The sequence below is a fragment of the Anolis carolinensis genome, chromosome 2, assembly GCF_035594765.1.
Source record: "Anolis carolinensis isolate JA03-04 chromosome 2, rAnoCar3.1.pri, whole genome shotgun sequence".
Taxonomy (NCBI): domain Eukaryota; kingdom Metazoa; phylum Chordata; class Lepidosauria; order Squamata; family Dactyloidae; genus Anolis; species Anolis carolinensis.
Window position 1 is genome coordinate 235,631,292 of NC_085842.1, and position 18,512 is coordinate 235,649,803.

General features: G+C 41.7%; 1 protein-coding gene across 7 annotated transcripts in view; it reads left to right on the forward strand.

The window, feature by feature from the left end:
• Nucleotides 1-18,512, forward strand: part of frem1 (FRAS1 related extracellular matrix 1) — a 99,945-nt gene that overhangs the window by 5,179 nt on the left and 76,254 nt on the right. For all 7 annotated transcript variants that reach the window (XR_010003392.1, XM_062971910.1, XM_062971909.1 and 4 more), the window contains exons 2-3: nucleotides 3,227-3,570; nucleotides 16,779-16,873. Coding sequence is in view for 6 of the 7 variants with exons in the window: in XM_062971910.1 (XP_062827980.1) it covers nucleotides 3,280-3,570; nucleotides 16,779-16,873 (386 nt within the window). In the remaining variant the exon portion in view is untranslated. The remainder of the gene's footprint in view (nucleotides 1-3,226; nucleotides 3,571-16,778; nucleotides 16,874-18,512) is intronic.

Genomic DNA, 18,512 nt, shown 5'->3' on the forward strand with positions numbered 1-18,512 from the left:
TTCAGGAGGGTTTTAAAAACCACTTCCTAAGGAAACCTCTTAGTGTAGGCTACAATTGCTGTTGCAAAAATGCCTCTGGCAGCCTTTGAAAGCTGGCTGTGAAGATAAACTGTGCATATGTTTCCTCTGATGTTTAGATAAACCTTAACTGCCTCAGTACATGAAGCTGACACAGGCAAGATAAGGGGAGCAGTGCTCTTTCGCAAAAATTGTATGTGAAAAAAAACACAGGTTGACCTGTAAACAGATTGTGCAAATAATATTTGTTTCAAAAATCTAACATTTACAATATTTCAGAAGTTAACTAAATTCTTTAACCTTTGCTTACTAAAAAAAAAATCTGAACGCAGAAGTAGGAGGGACAGCACAGGCTAGTCCCTGAAACATTATGCCTTCCTTTCCTGCTATTTAATATAATAAATATGATAAATATAAATAAAAAGTTGGTCCTTGTTAAGGTAAAGTAATTGTTGTGTGCCTTCTGGGGCTGAGAGTGTGCATAATGAGATAACTTAATTGTTTATAAAGGGAACTAATTATTTGTAACTCTTTATTTGGAATTAGCTATTACCAAGCCATGAGAACCAGTGTGGTAGAGTGCATTGAGCATTGAACTACAACTCAAGAGACTTGGACTTAAATCCCTGCTCAGCCATGGAAAACCATGCTCAGCCTCAGGGCACTTCCAGACAGCATCAAAATACACATTTTAAATCTGTAGCAAAACATCACAGGACCTGATAGCACAGTGGTTCTCAATCTGTGTGTCCCCAGATGTTTTGGCCTTCAACTCCCAGAAATCCTAACAGCTGGTAAACTGACTGGGATTTCTGGGAGTTGTAGGCCACAGGTTGAGAACCACTGCGATAGCAGGACCACACACAGACCTGTTAGTCCTGGGAAATGCTCCCCTACTATCCTCACATCTTCACTTGAAGTACATCAAGGCCCCTTCCACACAGCTGAATAAAATCCCACATTTTCTGCTTTGAACTAGAATATATGGCAGTGTGGACTCAGATAAGCCAATGTAAAGCAGATATTGTGGGATTTTCTGCTTTGATATTTTGGTTTATATGGCTGTGTGGAAGGGCCCTAAGATAGAAGGCAGATGGGGAACATCCAGCTGAAGTTTTATTAAAAAATGTTCTGCGTAATGCGCTGGACCTCATGTGCGCACATACGAATAGGTTAATGTACATACAAGTAGATTGCTTATCTCTCTCCCTTCACCAAATTGTTAATTCAAGCTCTGTTTAATATGAAAAAGATGAAAAGACAGGAGTGCTTTCAGAGACTTATAATTGCTTTCCCATTCTGCTTCCCTTTACTCTCCTGTGTGTCCGTGGCTCCACTTTTTGCCAGCTCAATCAGCTGATCAGCTGTTTGGGCTTTTAAACAGAGGCGGTCCAAACACGAGTTGACTTACGCCGTCGCTTGGGGTGTGCACCAACAGGGGGTGCACTCGAGGCGTAAGGAAGCTTCCTTCCACCGGCTGAGAGTGCGCTTCTCGCGAGGCCTCGCCCTTCTTGCAAGGTCTCGCTCTTCTCGTGAGGTCTTCCTGGAGGCCTCGCCCTTCTCGCGATGCCTTGCTCTTCTCGCGAGGCCTTCCTGGAGGCCTCGCCAGGAAGGCATTCAGTGGTTTGGCGAGCCGATGGTCCTGTGCTCTGCAGCCGCTGCTGTTGCCGGATTGTGTGAGTGTGTGGGAGGGGGGCGCAAAATTTCGGGGGGAGGGGGGCAGCAAAATTAGGTTTGCTTACTAGGTCAGATTACCTAGGGCCGGTTATGCTTTTAAAACATGCATGTGCACTACAGCAGTCCACACAGGATGGAGGGAAGGAAAACATCTTTTGCTTGACTGCAGGGATATACAGTCATGTGAAGGTGTGCATTTTGGGGGGAGGAATCTGGTTTTAAGTGAACCTTTTTAACACATGCTTTTCAGCTGTTAACCTGATTCCACCTGCATTTTGTTGAAATGTATGGTAGCCATCCCCACCTTTTATTCCAAGTACTTCCTGTTTTTTGCCATGTGTAGAAGAACCCTCAGAAGAAGGCAAAGCAAACTCCCTCTGAATAAATCTTACCAAGAAACCCTTGGCATTGCCTTCCACAATGATAGTATTGGGTAAACATGCCAAAGCACATGCTATTTTCAGGACCAAATCAACTGTCTTAGGTGGAAGATGTAATTCAGAGAAGAGAAGAGAAGAGAAGAAGAAGAAGAAGAAGATAATAACAACAACAACTTTATTTTTATATCCCGCCCCATCTCCCCGAATGAACTTGAGGCGGCTTGGGGACCAAGTCCAGTAATGCAACAATAAAATACAACAACATAAGATATATCAAATTACAATGAATTAATACATAAAACATATAAAAATAATAAAAGTATAAACTCAATAATAACAGAAAACCAATAACCAATACCAGGGCACAATGGGCGTGTTTAAAAATTGGAGGCAAGACAACAAATTATATATGCGCAATATACTGTAAGGTCACTAATAAGATGGGCCAGTAATAAAGTGCAGGGGTTGGGTATAGGTGCAGGTAAAGGGACTCCAAATTAGATTATTATATTTTGCTGTTGGTCAGTATCCCATTTTATTTTGATTTTCTCCTAATAAAAACGTGCCTTCCTGTAACACGCAAATAAAACCCTTAACAGTTTGCATAAAGTCCTATGCCACACAGCCCCCTCGTCTGTCTAATTTGATTCATAGTTTCCCTTTGAGCCAAAACAACCTCCCTGTGATTCAAAACACCTCATAATAAGATTAACTGAAAAAATAGATTTTTTAAAAAACCACAATAATAGTAATAATATAATTAAATTTGAACATTAAAACACAGTTGACTTAAGAACAATTAAAACCATACGTACAGCCAATCAACTGCGAAAATGCAAACTGAATTAAATAGAAGAAAATAAACACATTTGCTAAGTGATGGCAGAACTATAAAGGAAATCTTTGAAAATCAGTTCCATAGCCTGGGAAGAGTCCCTTGCTAGCCTAGCTAATTTGCTGTCTGCAATAAATTACAGTTTTGGGACTGGTTCTCTTGTGAAACCTTTTAAATAAGGTTTCCCATTCTTCCCGCTCTCCCTCTTTCCCCTGCCTTCTCAATTTTTAGGAGAAATAGAAGAAATGTGTTGGTGGCTCTGAATGCTGGACCTGATCTTAAGCTGAGGTCTCCTTATCCACTTTTTATTTCACAGGACATATCCTTAACAAAACACACAGGACACTATTGCATAATGTCCTTGAATGGATGGTAAAGCTTCCCTTGAAAGGACGAAGAAGCCACCTCTTTTTCAAAGAGGTTTTCTCCTCTAAGATGACGAAGAACAGCTGGCTCCTTTTGCTCTTTGCACTTCATTTGAGAGGCATCTGTTCCTCTTTCGTCAATGTCAACCGTGGGGTGAAAGTGATGAAAGGTCAGTCTGTTTTCCTGTCGCAAGAGGACCTGCAGTTTTCCATCCCCAAAGAGAAGGATGCCTGCAAAGTAGAAGTTGTGATGAACGAGCCAATCACACAACGAGTTGGGAAGCTGACCCCGCAGGTAGGTGGAACCAGATTTTCACTTCATGACCAAGAGTCTCTCAAAGATGTTGATGTGAGAAGGAATTTATCTGCTGCTTAAAAAGATGTTGTGTGAGTTCTCAAGTACAGATTGAGGATTCCTTCTCCAGAATGCCAAAATAACCCAAAAATTGTTCACAAGAGGGGCTGACATAGTGACGTCTTTGCTTTCTGATGATTCAGAGCACACAAATGTTGTTTCATGCACAAATTATTTAAATATTGTGTACAATTACCTTCAGGCTATGTATATAAGGTGGGTATGAAAGAAAAATGGATGTCATGTTTAGACTTGGGTTCCATCACCAAAATACTTTGTTATGTACGTAGATGCCAATGCAGATGTTATTAAAAAAAACCCCAAAACACTTATGATCTTGAGCATTCCTCAGTTTGTATAGCACTGGTTCTCAACCTGTGGGTTGCCAGATGTTTTGGCTTTCAACTCCCAGGAATCCTAACAGCTGGTAAACCAGCTGGGATTTCTGGGAGTTATAGGTCAAAACACCTGGGGATCCAAAGGTTGAGAACCACTAGTGTATAGCATTTGTTTCTATTGGTGTGAATTCCGTTGTTGGTGCCGACTAGAGTAGAACCACTTTTTTCGTGTCAGGAGCGACTTGAGAAACTGCAAGTTGCCTCTGATGTGAGAGAATTGGCTGTCTGCAAGGACGTTGCCCAGGGGATGCCCTTATGCTTTGATGTTTTTACCAGGAAAGGAAAACCTGGAATTCCCTTCTAAAGAGGCCCCCATGGAAATACGTCCAGAGTGCAAAGCCTGGACATACAGTCATGAAGCACATGTGTCTGTCTCCACAGCCCCATGGGACATTGGATTTATCTGGAATTCTCCCCAGATCTGGGGCTGCCTCGCGTGTCGCTATCATAATATTATATTATTATTGTTTCTTGTTGCCAATATACTTTCCTTTGCAATGTCTTTTCCCCCATGCATGTATATATCAAAATGAAGCATGGTCACCTTAACCTGAACTCTGGTCAGCATGGGCACCATCCGGATGTCCAAAAAAAAGGGTCAAGGGATTACAGGCATGAACTTTCATTGATCAGTATCTACAGTGCACAATGGATTTCCCCAGACCTTGGAGGACATTAATGTCAGGCCATCTGGGAGAAACCCCTTTGGACATTTTGAAAACTATTCATCATAAAAGACTCATCTTCCTGGAAGGGAGAGGCAAGGCTTGACAAAGCCACCTTTTTTCCTCGGACCTTGAGTCACAAATATAATCCCATCATGGATCCTGTTTCCACAATGGGCAAGCCAGCAGGGGCCAGACTCCCATTCATGGAACTGGCCAAATCAATCAATGGATCCACAAGCCAGGTCTGGTTGAAGTGCCACAGGCAATCACTGGGCTATTTGGACAAATATCATCACTGAGTCATTTCCACATGTGTACTGTTTGTCTCTCCTGTTGCCACACCTCCATCTCCCCCATTGGCCAGTGAAGGAGTGAGGTCACAGATGGGGCTCATGCCCTCATTGGAGGAGGCCCCTAGTGGCTCCCCCTCTGCTCTGATGTCGGAGCCAATCAGCGCAGAGCTGGCCGGTGTGCGGGAGGTAGGAAATTCAAAACTAGACATGTATAAAAAGTGCAGGCTTTGCTATGTTATGTATCTCAGTCTATTTTGGCGAACTATTGCAGGCTGGCATCACTTTCAGCTGAAATTAAATAAAATTCTTCGGTGGCTTCTGCTTCAACTTGGTGAGTTATATTCTGGAAATTATTGGCTTCTATTCTCACCAGGTCTAACCCACAGCTTGGATCTCACTATCCAATGCTGCTCTAAATTGCTCTACAACAGTAGAACCACTGAATCAATGGAACTGACATACATGTTGACCTACCAGGTTACTAGTGAACCAATGAGACTATCGTGTTTGGGAAGAACAGTAGAATTTAGTCCAAGGGAGATACACATTCCCTTCTCCAGATGTTCTTCAATTAGAGATCCCAGTATTCCTAATTTAAGATGGCTAACTTTGTTGCAACTTGCAGCTCCACAACATCCGCTATGGTGTCAAACTTGTTGGTTAAAATTGGATATAGGTCTAGGAAACATGTCAACCCAAATGGCAGGGAGTCAGACTGAATGGTCCATGTGGTTCTCTTCCAACTCCATGATTCTATGATATACACACTGAAAACAGAGTGGACTTGTATTTGATTTTTTTCCTCCTCCACTTCTGCTAAATGAAAGGGAACTCTGCCCTCCAGTACTTCTTTTAATCATTGGGAGATTTGTTCTGTTTGGATTGTTAAGAACTACTGTGAAGTATACTGGCTTCTTGTTAGTAAACATTGAAGATACCCAGTGCCTTCAGGGCAAAGTATGGCATTGTGTAAGCCTCTACTTTATGTAAGAGTTCCTTTTAATTATTACCCTTGTGATTATGGTGTGGCTAAAGTAGAAATGTATAGCAGGCTATGTAATTTGTTCAATTCCAAGAAAAGCCAACAAATGATAAAAAATATACCACGTTTTTCCCTCTTTCATAGAATCATAGAATCATAGAATAGTAGAGTTGGAAGAGACCTCAAGGGCCATCTAGTCCAACCCCCCGCTAAGAAGCAGGAAATCGCATTCAAAGCACCCCCGACAGATGGCCATCCAGCCTCTGCTTAAAAGCCTCCAAAGAAGGAGCCTCCACCACGGCCCGGGGGAGAGAGTTCCACTGCCGAACAGCCCTCACAGTGAGGAAGTTCTTCCTGATGTTCAGGTGGAATCTCCTTTCCTGTAGTTTGAAGCCATTGTTCCGTGTCCTAGTCTGCAGGGCAGCAGAAAATAAGCTTGCTCCCTCCTCCCTATGACTTCCCCTCACATATTTGTACATGGCTATCATGTCTCCTCTCAGCCTTCTCTTCTGCAGGCTAAACATGCCCAGCTCTTTAAGCCTCTCCTCATAGGGCTTGTTCTCCAGACCCTTAATCATTTTAGTTGCCCTCCTCTGGACGCTTTCCAGCTTGTCAGCATCTCCCTTCATCTGCGGTGCCCAAAACTGGACACAGTATTCCAGGTGTGGTCTGACCAAGGCAGAATAGAGGGGGAGCATGACTTCCCTGGATCTAGACGTTATTCCCCTATTGATGCAGGCCAAAATCCCATTGGCTTTTTTAGCTGCCGCATCACATTGTAGGCTCATGTTTAACTTGTTGTCCACGAGGACTCCAAGATCTTTTTCGCACACACTGCTGTCAAGCCAGGCGTCCCCCATTCTGTATCTTTGATTTCCATTTTTTCTGCCGAAGTGAAGTATCTTGCATTTGTCCCTGTTGAACTTCATTTTGTTAGTTTCGGCCCATCTCTCTAGTCTGTCAAGATCGTTTTGAATTCTGCTCCTGTCTTCTGGAGTGTTAGCTATCCCTCCGAGTTTGGTGTCATCTGCAAACTTGATGATCGTGCCTTCTAACCCTTCGTCTAAGTCATTAATAAAGATGTTGAACAGAACCGGGCCCAGGACGGAGCCCTGCGGCACTCCACTTGCCACTTCTTTCCATGATGAAGACGACGCATTGGTGAGCACCCTTTGGGTTCGTTCGCTTAGCCAATTACAGATCCACCTAACCGTAGTTTTGTCTAGCCCACATTTTACTAGTTTGTTTGCCAGAAGGTCGTGGGGGACTTTGTCGAAGGCCTTACTGAAATCTAGATATGCTACATCCACGGCATTCCCTGTATCGACCCAACTCGTAACTCTATCGAAAAAAGAGATCAGATTAGTCTGGCATGACTTGTTTTTGGTAAATCCGTGTTGACTATTAGCAATGACCGCATTTGTTTCTAAGTGTTTGCAGACCACTTCCTTAATGATCTTTTCCAGAATCTTGCCTGGTATTGATGTGAGGCTGACCGGACGGTAATTGTTTGGGTCGTTCTTTTTTCCCTTCTTGAAGATAGGGACCACATTCGCCCTCCTCCAATCTGCTGGGACTTCTCCTGTTCTCCAAGAACTCTCGAAGATGATTGCCAGTGGTTCTGAAATAACTTCCGCTAGTTCCTTCAATACTCTTGGATGTAGCTGATCTGGCCCTGGGGACTTGAATTCGTTTAGAGTGGCCAGGTGTTCCTGGACAACTTGTTTCCCTATTTGGGGTTGGATTTCCCCCAATCCTTCGTCCATTCCATGTTGCTGAGGTTGAAGATGGCTTTCTTTTTGTGAGAAGACCGAGGCAAGGAAGGCATTAAGCAGTTCTGCCTTTTCCCTATCCCCTGTCACCATCACCCCATCTACTCCTTGCAGTGGCCCTATCGCCTCCTTTTTCTTCCTTTTTCTACCAACATAAGCAAAAAAGCCTTTTTTGTTGTTTTTTATGTCCCTGGCAAGCCTGAGCTCATTTTGCGCTTTAGCCTTGCGAACCTTTTCCCTACAGGAGTTGGCTATACGTTTGAATTCTTCTTTGGTGATTTCTCCCCTTTTCCACTTCTTGTGCATGTCACTTTTGAGCTTTAGCTCAGTTAGAAGTTCTTTGGACATCCATTCTGGCTTCTTTGCACTTGTCTTATTTTTCTTCTTTGTTGGCACTGTTTGCATTTGCGCCTTGAGTATTTCACTTTTGAAAAACTCCCATCCATCCTTAACTCCCTTGTTTTTTAATATCGGCGTCCATGGAATGCCGCTCAGTAATTCCTTCATTTTTTGGAAGTCAGCTCTCTTAAAGTCCAGAATGCGTGTTTGACTTGTCTTAGTTTCAGCATTCCTTTGTATTGCAAACTGCAGGAGCACATGGTCACTTGCCCCTAAGGATCCAACCACTTCAACTGTATTGATCAGGTCTTCCACATTTGTTAAGATTAGATCAAGAGTTGCTGATCCCCTTGTTGCCTCTTCTACCTTCTGGACCATAAAATTATCTGCAAGGCAAGTGAGGAATTTGTTGGACTTTGTACTCTTGGCTGAGTTTGTTTTCCAGCAGATATCGGGATAATTGAAATCGCCCATGACTACTATATCTCTTCTTTGTGCCTGTTTGGTCAGCTGTTGACAGAAGGCTTCATCAAGTCCTTCATCCTGACTCGGAGGTCTGTAGTAGACACCCACGACAAGATCTTTTTGAGTCCCGGTTCCCTTGATTCTTATCCAGATGCTTTCAAGCTGGTTTCCCGGATTACAGTCTTGCATTTCTTCTGCAACGTAACTGTTTTTGACATATAAAGCTACTCCCCCTCCTCTCCCCTTTGTTCTATTTCTGTGAAAGAGGTTATAGCCCTCAATGGTTAAATTCCAGTGATGGGAGTCATCCCACCAGGTTTCAGTGATGCCTATGACATCGTATGTGTGGTGCTGTGCTAGGAGTTGGAGTTCGTCTTGCTTATTTCCCATGCTCTGAGCATTAGTGTAAAGACATGTAAGCCCCTGTGACCTCCCCTCGAACTGTTTATTTGGGATTATTGTGCTCTCTGTACTTGGTCCTTGCTGTGTTTGTGCAGCCCTCCGTTTAGCCTTACGGCAGTTCCCTGTGGTCGTGGGTAATATAGTGTTCGCCAGGCTGTTGTTCCCCTCCCCCAGTGGATTTAGTTTAAAGTGCGCCTGATGAGGTTTGTGAGTCTGTGATGTCTTTGTTCTGCCATGTTGCAATAGACATATCACCTTCTCTCTTCCTATTAGTCTGGACAGCTTCCCATCTGGGTTGACTTGTGGAAGACTATTAGAAGGAAGCTGTGCTTGACTGAAGTGGTTAGTTACAGCTAAAAGCAGGCCTTTCCAGAATCATGTGGTTTTCTGGTTATTGCTCCAAGAAGCCACCTAGCATCTCTTTCTCCTTCTCCAATCTGGTATAGGACATGATTTTGTTCAACATTTCCTTGCCTCACTTCACCACCACCTGTAGAACACGGTGTGCAAAGCCCACAATGTCTATTTTTGTCTTGAAATAGCTATGAGGAGGGAAGTGTTTTTCCAGTGATATAGATATATTTTCTGGACTTCATAAAAAGGCTCAAATCACATGCTAACAGGCTCCATATGGAGGGATTCAGGATAGCTTATGCATTGTAGCTGTTGCATGCAAAAAGTGGTTCCACGTGTATCTGTTTGTACGTGTACATGCATGCTAGTAGCAGATGGCGTAGTGGACTAAGTGACTTGAAGGTTGGGTTGCTGACCTGAAAACTGCCAGGTTCGAATCCCACCTGGGGAGAGTGTGGATGAGCTCCCTCTATCAGCTCCAGCTCCATGCTGGGACATGAGAGAAGCCTCCCACAAGGATGGTAAAAACATCAAAAACATCCGGGCGTCCCCTGGGCAACGTCCTTGCAGACGGCCAATTCTCTCACTCCAGAAGCAACTCCGGTTGCTCCTGACACGAAAAAAAAAAAGTAGCATACTGAATTTTGGATTCAAAAAAGGTACCCACTTTTCCTAATTGGAAACTGTGTTTATTTGTTTCACTTATTTATAGGCTGCCTTTTAAAATACCAAGTTGGCATCTAAACAAGTAAATTCTTGATTTTGCTTGATTCTCAGTCAGATTAATAGCAAAGTATAATAATAATAATAATAATAATAATAATAATAATAATAATAAAAAAACTTTATTTATACCCCGCCACCATCTCCCCAACGGGGACTCGGGGCGGCTTACATGGGGCCATGCCCAAAACAATACAATGTAAACAGCATATAAAAGAAGCACAACACAGCACAACACAATACAATAAGCAATACAGTAAATAATATCCATTACAAAATAAAACAAGGAGACAATAAAAACAAGGGCAGACCACATGAACATTAAGTTAAAAGTACAGCATAGCCTGAAGGGCAGGGATACAATCAGACATAATAAGACTTCCTAAAAACTCTGTAGGAAGATTTTGAAAGCCTTTCCAAAAACAAGAAGAATAGGGGATTGTTGGTAGTTTCTCAGGAGCCGATTTCACAGTTGCAGTGCCGCTTGCTTTCTGATGGGAGTGATTTGCATGTGAACCCAGGTTGAATTTGAAGTATCTGTATAAAATGAAACAAAGCAGGATGCATTAATGACATTTCTTCATTATATTTCAGAAAGCATCCTTTCAGGGAAATTTGGTATATAAATTCATTATTTTTGGCATTATTTTCATTTCTTACTTTACAAGAAAAGTATGAATAATGGAGGGCAAGGCTGAAAATGAATTATTGAACTGCAGAATCCTGGGAGTCTCTAGTCTGAATTAGAACATGTCTAGCGGCTGAGTAAAGATATCGAGAAATTACAAGTAATTATACAATTTTTTGCTTCATCATCGTTCACCATTTTACTACCAGGGAAAGAAGGAGGTATTTAAAAAGCCATGGTTTTGAATTCTTGTTGGTCTTTAGTATGGAGGAAGATTCCATTTGCTGCCTTGCTGCCCGAAGAACGTCCAGATCCTCCTCTGTGGGCAAGTCTACATGGGCCAGTAAATCTGTAGCCAATCTAAAGCAGAAATGCTCCAGCTGTATAAAATCCACATTGAACAGAATTATATGGTAGTGTGGACTCAGATAACCCTGTTGAAAGCAGATATTGTGGATTATCTGCCTTGATATTCTGGGTTATATGGCTGCATGGAAGGGCCCTCAGACACACCTTGTTGAACTTGTAGTAGCAAGTAGGAATCTACGTTATCTAGGCAGATGAGACTGTCAGCTCTGCTGGACCACCATCTCACTGTCTGTATCACTGCTCCTGCTTTCAGATAGCTGTGGAGCCCCAGGTGAGCACTTGGCTGTTAAGGGGCATCTCTTGCAGATATCAAACCAATCACTCAACCTTCTTCCTGGTCACACAGGTCCCTCTTGTTGATATCATTGTGGGGCACCCGGAATGGCCAGGGGCTTACATAGAGCTCTGTGGCCACCTGGAAGTATAATGGCAGCAACATGATCCCAATCTGTCCCCTTTTTCCTGTGTTGATCAATGAAGGAAAAAAGGCACTAATGGCAATGCTTTGTGTGGACAGTGGTCCAGTCCAAATCAGACAGCCCCAAAACTTTAGCTCATTATACTTACCAGAAATGGAGTAACATTGTGGGGACCACCAGGAGTGGATTCAGGTTGAGTCTGGGTTATAACACCTATGGAGATGAGCCCTGTACAATCATATATCATTATCATCAACAACAATGTTTATTTATATCCCGCCCCCTCTCCCCAGGAGACTTGGGACGGGTTACAACTTAAATAATACAATAAGCATAATGCAATAAAGTACATACAATGGAACAAACAATTAATAACACATCCAAACCATATAAACCACAAAATAAAGCACAGTCAATTAACAAAATTAACAATAAAATTGTAAACATTCGGTTAAAACACCATCATTCCTATGAGCTAAAAGGGGGCTTGCTACCAAAAATCCATATCCTAGAGGTTAACTAATCACTGTCAAAAGCCAGTTTAAATAAGCAGGTCTTCAAGTCCCTCCTAAATGCTATGAGGGTAGATGCCTGTCTAATCTCTGGGGAGGGTGTTCCAGAGTTGGGGGGAGGGGGTTACCACTGAGAAGCCGTCTTCCTCATCCCCAGCCAATTGTAAGACCCAAACAGGTTTATACGAGGGGATGAAAATAGGCAGAACCTGAGCCATGCAGAGCATTATAGGTAATAACCTGCACCTTGAATTGGGCCCGGAAGCAAATAGGCAACCAGTGAAACTGCTTCAGGAGCGGGGTTGTATGATCTCTATAACCTGCCCCGTCAGCAGCCTGGCTGTTGATCTTTGTACTAGTCGAAGTTTTTAAGCCATCTTCAGAGGCAGCCCTACGTAGAGTGCATTGCAGTAATCCATACATGATGTAACTAAGATATAGACCACCATGGCCAGAACTGGCTTTGCAAGGTATGGTCGCAGTTGGTGCACAAGCTTTAATTGTGCATTGGCCCTCCCACTCATCGCTGACACCTGAGCTTCAAGTGTCAGCGCTGAATCAAGGAGGACCCCAAATTGCAGACCTTTGTCCTCAGGGGGGGTCGAGCACAAGTTGCCACCCTATAGCCCGATTGATCTCACAACTGACCAGGAGGACCTCTGTCTTGTCAGGATTGTTTCAGTTTGTTAGCCCTCATCCAACCCATTACAGCTGCTAGGCATCGGTCCAAGACTTGGGAAGCTTCCTTGTATTGAAGTGGAAACAAGTAATAGAGTTGTGCGCCATCTGTGTACAGATGACACCAAACTCCAAAATTCTGGATGACCTCACCCAGTGGTTTCATGTAGATATTGAAAAGCATGGGGGATAAAATAGAGCCTTGCAGGACCTCACAGGCCAATGGCTTAAAGTATAACTCCGTAATGATAAGATAGGTGAGAGTGGTTTATCATCTGAGGCCACATCTACACTGCCATACAATCCAATTTCTGAATGCAGATTGACTGCATTAAATTGGATTATATGGCAGTATGGACTCAGATAATCCAGCTCACAACTGTTAATCTGCATCTGAAACTGAATTATACAGCAGTGTAGATCCAGCATGAGTAGCCTTCCCTCATCAGACACCTCCAGATGTGTGACCTACAACCTCTGTCGCCTTAGGAAGATGACGATGGAACTTGTAGTACAACTTGTAGTACATCTGGAAGTGCCAAGTTGAGAAAAGCTGAAATAGAGCAGTCCTTAGAGTGAAGGTAATTAGAACCTGCGCTTGTTTAAATAGAATTTGTTCTTTTAACTAGGAAAAGCTGCATTATGCAAGACCTTTTCCTATGATCTCGTTTGGTGTCATTAAAGTGAGTAATGTACTAGGAATGTGTGACAATTTAATTACAAATTGTAATTGAAAAGTACTTGGAGTGGAAATAAAAGCAAGTCCCGGTATTAATTAGGAAAAGATTTAGCTCTCTTTTGTTGTACTTGTTAAATTTATGGACAATTATGGGTGCCTGTTCATATGAAAGGAAAACATATTAGGAAGCATAAAACAGATGTTTCTTTTTAACAAAGCAGATTGTGTCTACTTTATAATCACTGCCTGTCTATGGCAAGAGTCCTGTGGAGGAAAAAGCTTTCATTATTTATCTCCCTCATTATCAATTAACAGAAGGAACTAATGATGTCTTATGGAGAGGGGAAAAAAAACATTGTATGAACAATGTTACCATTGTTCTCTGATGGATCACTTAGCTGGTACCAAGGTATACATAGCTTCTTGCATTATAAGTCTTATAACCAAAGGGGTTTGAATCCTGGGGTTTAAATTGCCTCTGGGCCTCTGTTGTGCAATTCCTGTGAGCATCTGAAGTCATTGGGGCTTCCTATAGCTCAGTTTTAAATCACCCCTTAAAACATTGACAAAAAGTAACATCTGTTTTCTTTCAAATTTCCTCTTGCATGACCAACAGTCCTATGTGAGATAAACTAAATGTGGCAATAGTGGCATTTATACCTCCAAGTCGGGAAAGCATAAATATGCTTCTTATCCTCTTTTTTTGGTGGGTGGGGAGTATGTTGTACATGCACAACAGGATGTTGCTACCATTATACTGGGAAATTCTGTCTCCTTTGGATAAATGGGATCAAAAAGCAAATTATCTAGTTTTTTTTACATTTTTGCCATCTATGATGATTACATGTGTGTTGTAGATCAGCCAGAGGGTGATGATTTAAATAATGATTTAGAGAGCATTGTGGGCTTTCCTGTGTCACAAAGTGATGGGGACTCAAGTCTGGGAAATTCAGGACTGGGAAATGATGTTTCTCTCTTGAGAAAAATGGCTTGGAAAGTGCAGGGCCTCAAGGCCAGTCTGAGAAGTCAGAAATAGCAACAGCAGATAAGGAATCGAGTGAAGAGCTGAGTGATAAGGAGGGTTCCCAGGAGAAACCACCTGTAGCTACGGAGATCAACAAAAGTCTTCGTTTACAAATTAGAGCCAAAAATAGATTATGCTGATCTGAGAGATTGTGTGGGAAAGTTGGGGAGAAAATTCCTGGGAGACGTAATGCTTTCACAGGTGTCTGTTGAACAATAAGTTGTTCATCTTAAAGGCAGTTCAGGCAACGCTGTGTTAGTGTTGTGGTTCAGTCTGATGATGATGAAAGGGGATTTGGGGAACAGCAGTTTGTTCCAGGAAATGTGAAGCCACAGTTTGTCCCAGGGAATGTTGTTGACTCAGAAAGGCAGGTGGATTCGGGAGCTGAAGATGGCTTGGGAAAACAGACGGAAGGGAATGCGGAAAGTTCTCAGTTGAGCAAAGATAAGGATGACCTTCTACAAGAGTCTGAAAATTGTCAACAGAGCTCGGTTGGTAGTGAGGGGGATGAATGCTTGTTAGAGATTCCAGATTAAAGTAGAGATCAGGCCTCCTTGCAGTGTGAGAATTGCAGGCAGACGCAGAGAAACAAGAGTTCACAGGAATGTGTTTATGTCTTTCAAGGAGGGTTAAAAAAGATGTAATTTAGGAAAGTTTCCAGTCAGAGCAACCTCGCGTTTGGAGAATCAACTAGAATCATAGAGTCATAGAATAGTAGAGTTGGAAGAGACCTCATGGTCCCCCCTGTCCAACCCCCTGCCAAGAAGCAGGAAATCGCATTCAAAGCACCCCCGACAGATGGCCATCCAGCCTCTGCTTAAAAGCCTCCAAAGAAGGAGCCTCTACCACAGTCCGGGGGAGAGAGTTCCACTGCCGAACAGCCCTCACAGTGAGGAAGTTCTTCCTGATGTTCAGGTGGAATCTCCTTTCCTGTAGTTTGAAGCCATTGTTCCGTGTCCTAGTCTGCAGGGCAGCAGCAAACAAGCTTGCTCCCTCCTCCCTATGACTTCCCCTCACATATTTGTACATGGCTATCATGTCTCCTCTTAGCCTTCTCTTGCTTTGTTTTCGGTTCAAGCCTTGTCTCATGCCTAGAATCTGTGTTTGGATTACTTTTGAAGCTCATATGTTCATGTTACCTTGGATTTACTGTGGTATTTTTGGGATTTTGGATTAATATCTACGAAATCATTGAACTGTGTTTAAGGATTGCACTTGCAGTTGGTTTTTACTTATTTTTCTGCTTTTAAATAAGTTTTGCTATCTTTCTTCAATAAACTGAAAAGACTCAAGCCTGCTGTGGGGGAGTTTGTATGTTGGAGCAAGGTGAACCAGTGCTGAAGTGCGACAGAGTAAAGAGCTAAGCCTGAGTTCTCTTGTTCTTGGTTCAAGTCAAGCCTTAGTCTTGGATTTTAATCCTAGAAGTTTTCTATGTTCCTGTTCATGTACTCCTGTTCAGGTTTTACTAGTTATACCTTTTTGCTTGTGGACTTATTCTGTACCTGTGATTTCTCACTGTTCCTGGACCTTGTCACCTCTGGAACTTTATGAGACATTTGGATTATTGTTTGGTTATCACCTGTTGCTAAACCTTTTTAGATTATATATTCTCCTTTCTTATTCCTGCTTTTTACATATGTTTTTATTTGTTTCACAATAAACTGTTTGCTTATATTCCTGGACTCTTGTGTGGTAACTCTTGTCATAGGTATTTCCAGGCCTGGAGTGCAACAATGTGTGTGTGTTTATCAGTGTTTTGGCACAAACATGTCATGGGTCAGCTTTGAATGTAAATCATACAGTAAAATACAGGTTTTTGTAAATTATTTGCACTTCAAATAAACTGAAGAAAAAATGATTATAATTCAATATATGAAAATGTCCTTAGGCACAGATGTTTTAGCAAAAACATCAGTTGTACTATTTATTTGGGTAATAAATATGTATAGAACATATACAGTGATACCTTGAGTTAAGAGTTTTATTTGTTCCATGACTGAGATCTTGACTCAAATCACTCTTATCTAAGTGAATTTTCTCATAGAAATGCTATTAATCTGTTCCACCTCCTGAATCCCCCCATTTTTTATGTTTTTAAATGAGAAAATGTACTTTATAAATAACAAATAATATATAAATGCACATTCAAGTGGAACCAAAAGAAAAAAAGATCAAGTTTAAAATAGTAGAAGCACAAAGTTGTGGCAAGGAAGCGCATTGTTCAAGATGTGATTTTAGACATTTTCAAATAATCTGATAAAAACGGGTATTAATTCCACTCTGTCACAGTGATAATTATCAGGATATATTTCTACACAGTATATTTTATACGCATTGTTCTTTTCCATAAATTGTTTCTGTTTCTCAAGACAAGCAAAATGAATGGGGGAAGCAAGGTTTCCAACACACTGTCATTTCTTTAAACAAAATGTATCTTTTACAGGTATTTGACTGTCATTTTCTCCCCAATGAAGTCAAGTACACTCACAATGGATGTCCAATTCTTGATGAAGACTTAGTCTTGCTAAGGTTATACAGGTAAGCAACACCTGTGGTGGTTATTAACCAAGGAGCAAGACTGTTTTCACAATTCATTAATAGTTCCCACTTTATCAAGGCCAGTCCAAACTTAAGGTAAGAGTGAAGCAGTCTTCTAAGACATCAGATGCTGAGAGATGTTGGAGGAGGGAAACATTGGAGGAGGGAGCTGATCAAGATGTTGCCTCTTCCACAGTATTGAAGAAAGATAGAATCATAGAGTTGGATGAGACCTCATGGCCCATCCAGTCCAACCTCCTGCCAAGAAGCAGCAAAATCACATTCAAAGCACCCCCGACAAATGGCCGCTGCTGAACAGCTCTCACAGTGAGGAAGTTCTTCCTAATGTTCAGGTGGAATCTCCTCTCCTGTAGTTTGAAGCCGTTGTTCAACATCCTAGTCTCCAGGGCAGCAGAAAACAAGCTTGCTCCCTCCTGCCTATGACTTCCCCTCGTGTATTTATACATGGCCATCATGGCTATCAATTTGGTTTAGGAACACAAATGGTGAGGGAAGCACCTTTGTGTTTGCTTCAAGAAACAGAACATCTCGAGCTAGCCTTGTGTTTTATAGTAATGAATTGTGAGAACAATCTTGCTTTTTCTTAGAAATATGGTGCTACTTACAGCACTACAGTCAAGGGAGATGCAACACATGACAAGATATTCAGCTCTGCCCCACCACAAGAGTCTTAAACCAGCTAAATTATTTTGGTCCATTATTCAGAAAATAGCCGTTCCTGAACATAAAAAATGTAAACAAAATATCAATTCACTTTTTATGATGTTCCAGATCGGCTGCTTTAGGAGGCTGCTTTACTCTGCATAACAGCCTTGCAAATCACACATTTGGTTACTGAGCCACACTGCTGCTTTCAAGACGCCATGTGAAGGGATGTGCAGTAGAGTCTCACTTATCCAACACTCACTTATCCAACGTTCTGGATTATCCAACACTTTTTTGTAGTAAATGTTTTCAATACATTGTGATATTTTGGTGCCAAGTTCATAAATACAGTAATGTCTACATAGCATTACTGTATATTGAACTACCTTTTCTGTCAAATTTGTGGTATAACATGATGTTTTGGTGCTTAATTTGTAAAAGCATAACCTAATTTGATGTTTAATAGGCTTTTCCTTAATCCCTCCTTATTATCCAACATATTTGCTTATCCAACATTCTGCTGGCCCGTTTATTTGAGACTCTACTGTACTATAAAAGCATTAAGGAGATGTGATTGATCTTGTTCATACTGAAGTTTATGCATCACATTGTATTTGAACACACATACTGGACGCTATGTCAAACTGGTGTTTTAAGTGACGAATGTTGATGTGAAGAAACTGGAAAATGGTGATAATTTTATCAGTCATGTGTTTTCTGTGAAATCTTCTGCATGTATTGTTTCTTCATACATAATATAATGTAGAACATACATGTAACAAGACTTAAAATCTTTATTAGTCACAGTTGTATAAAAAATCAACCTAAAATCATCATTTGACTTATCAATGTAATTATTGTACTTTAATTCTTATAAAAAAGGAGCCATCCCCTCTCTGAATAGACTGGCAAAAGCAGAGTTTAGTATGTCCCAGGGGAACTTAAAAGAAGCACCGACTTCCTTTACTTTCTC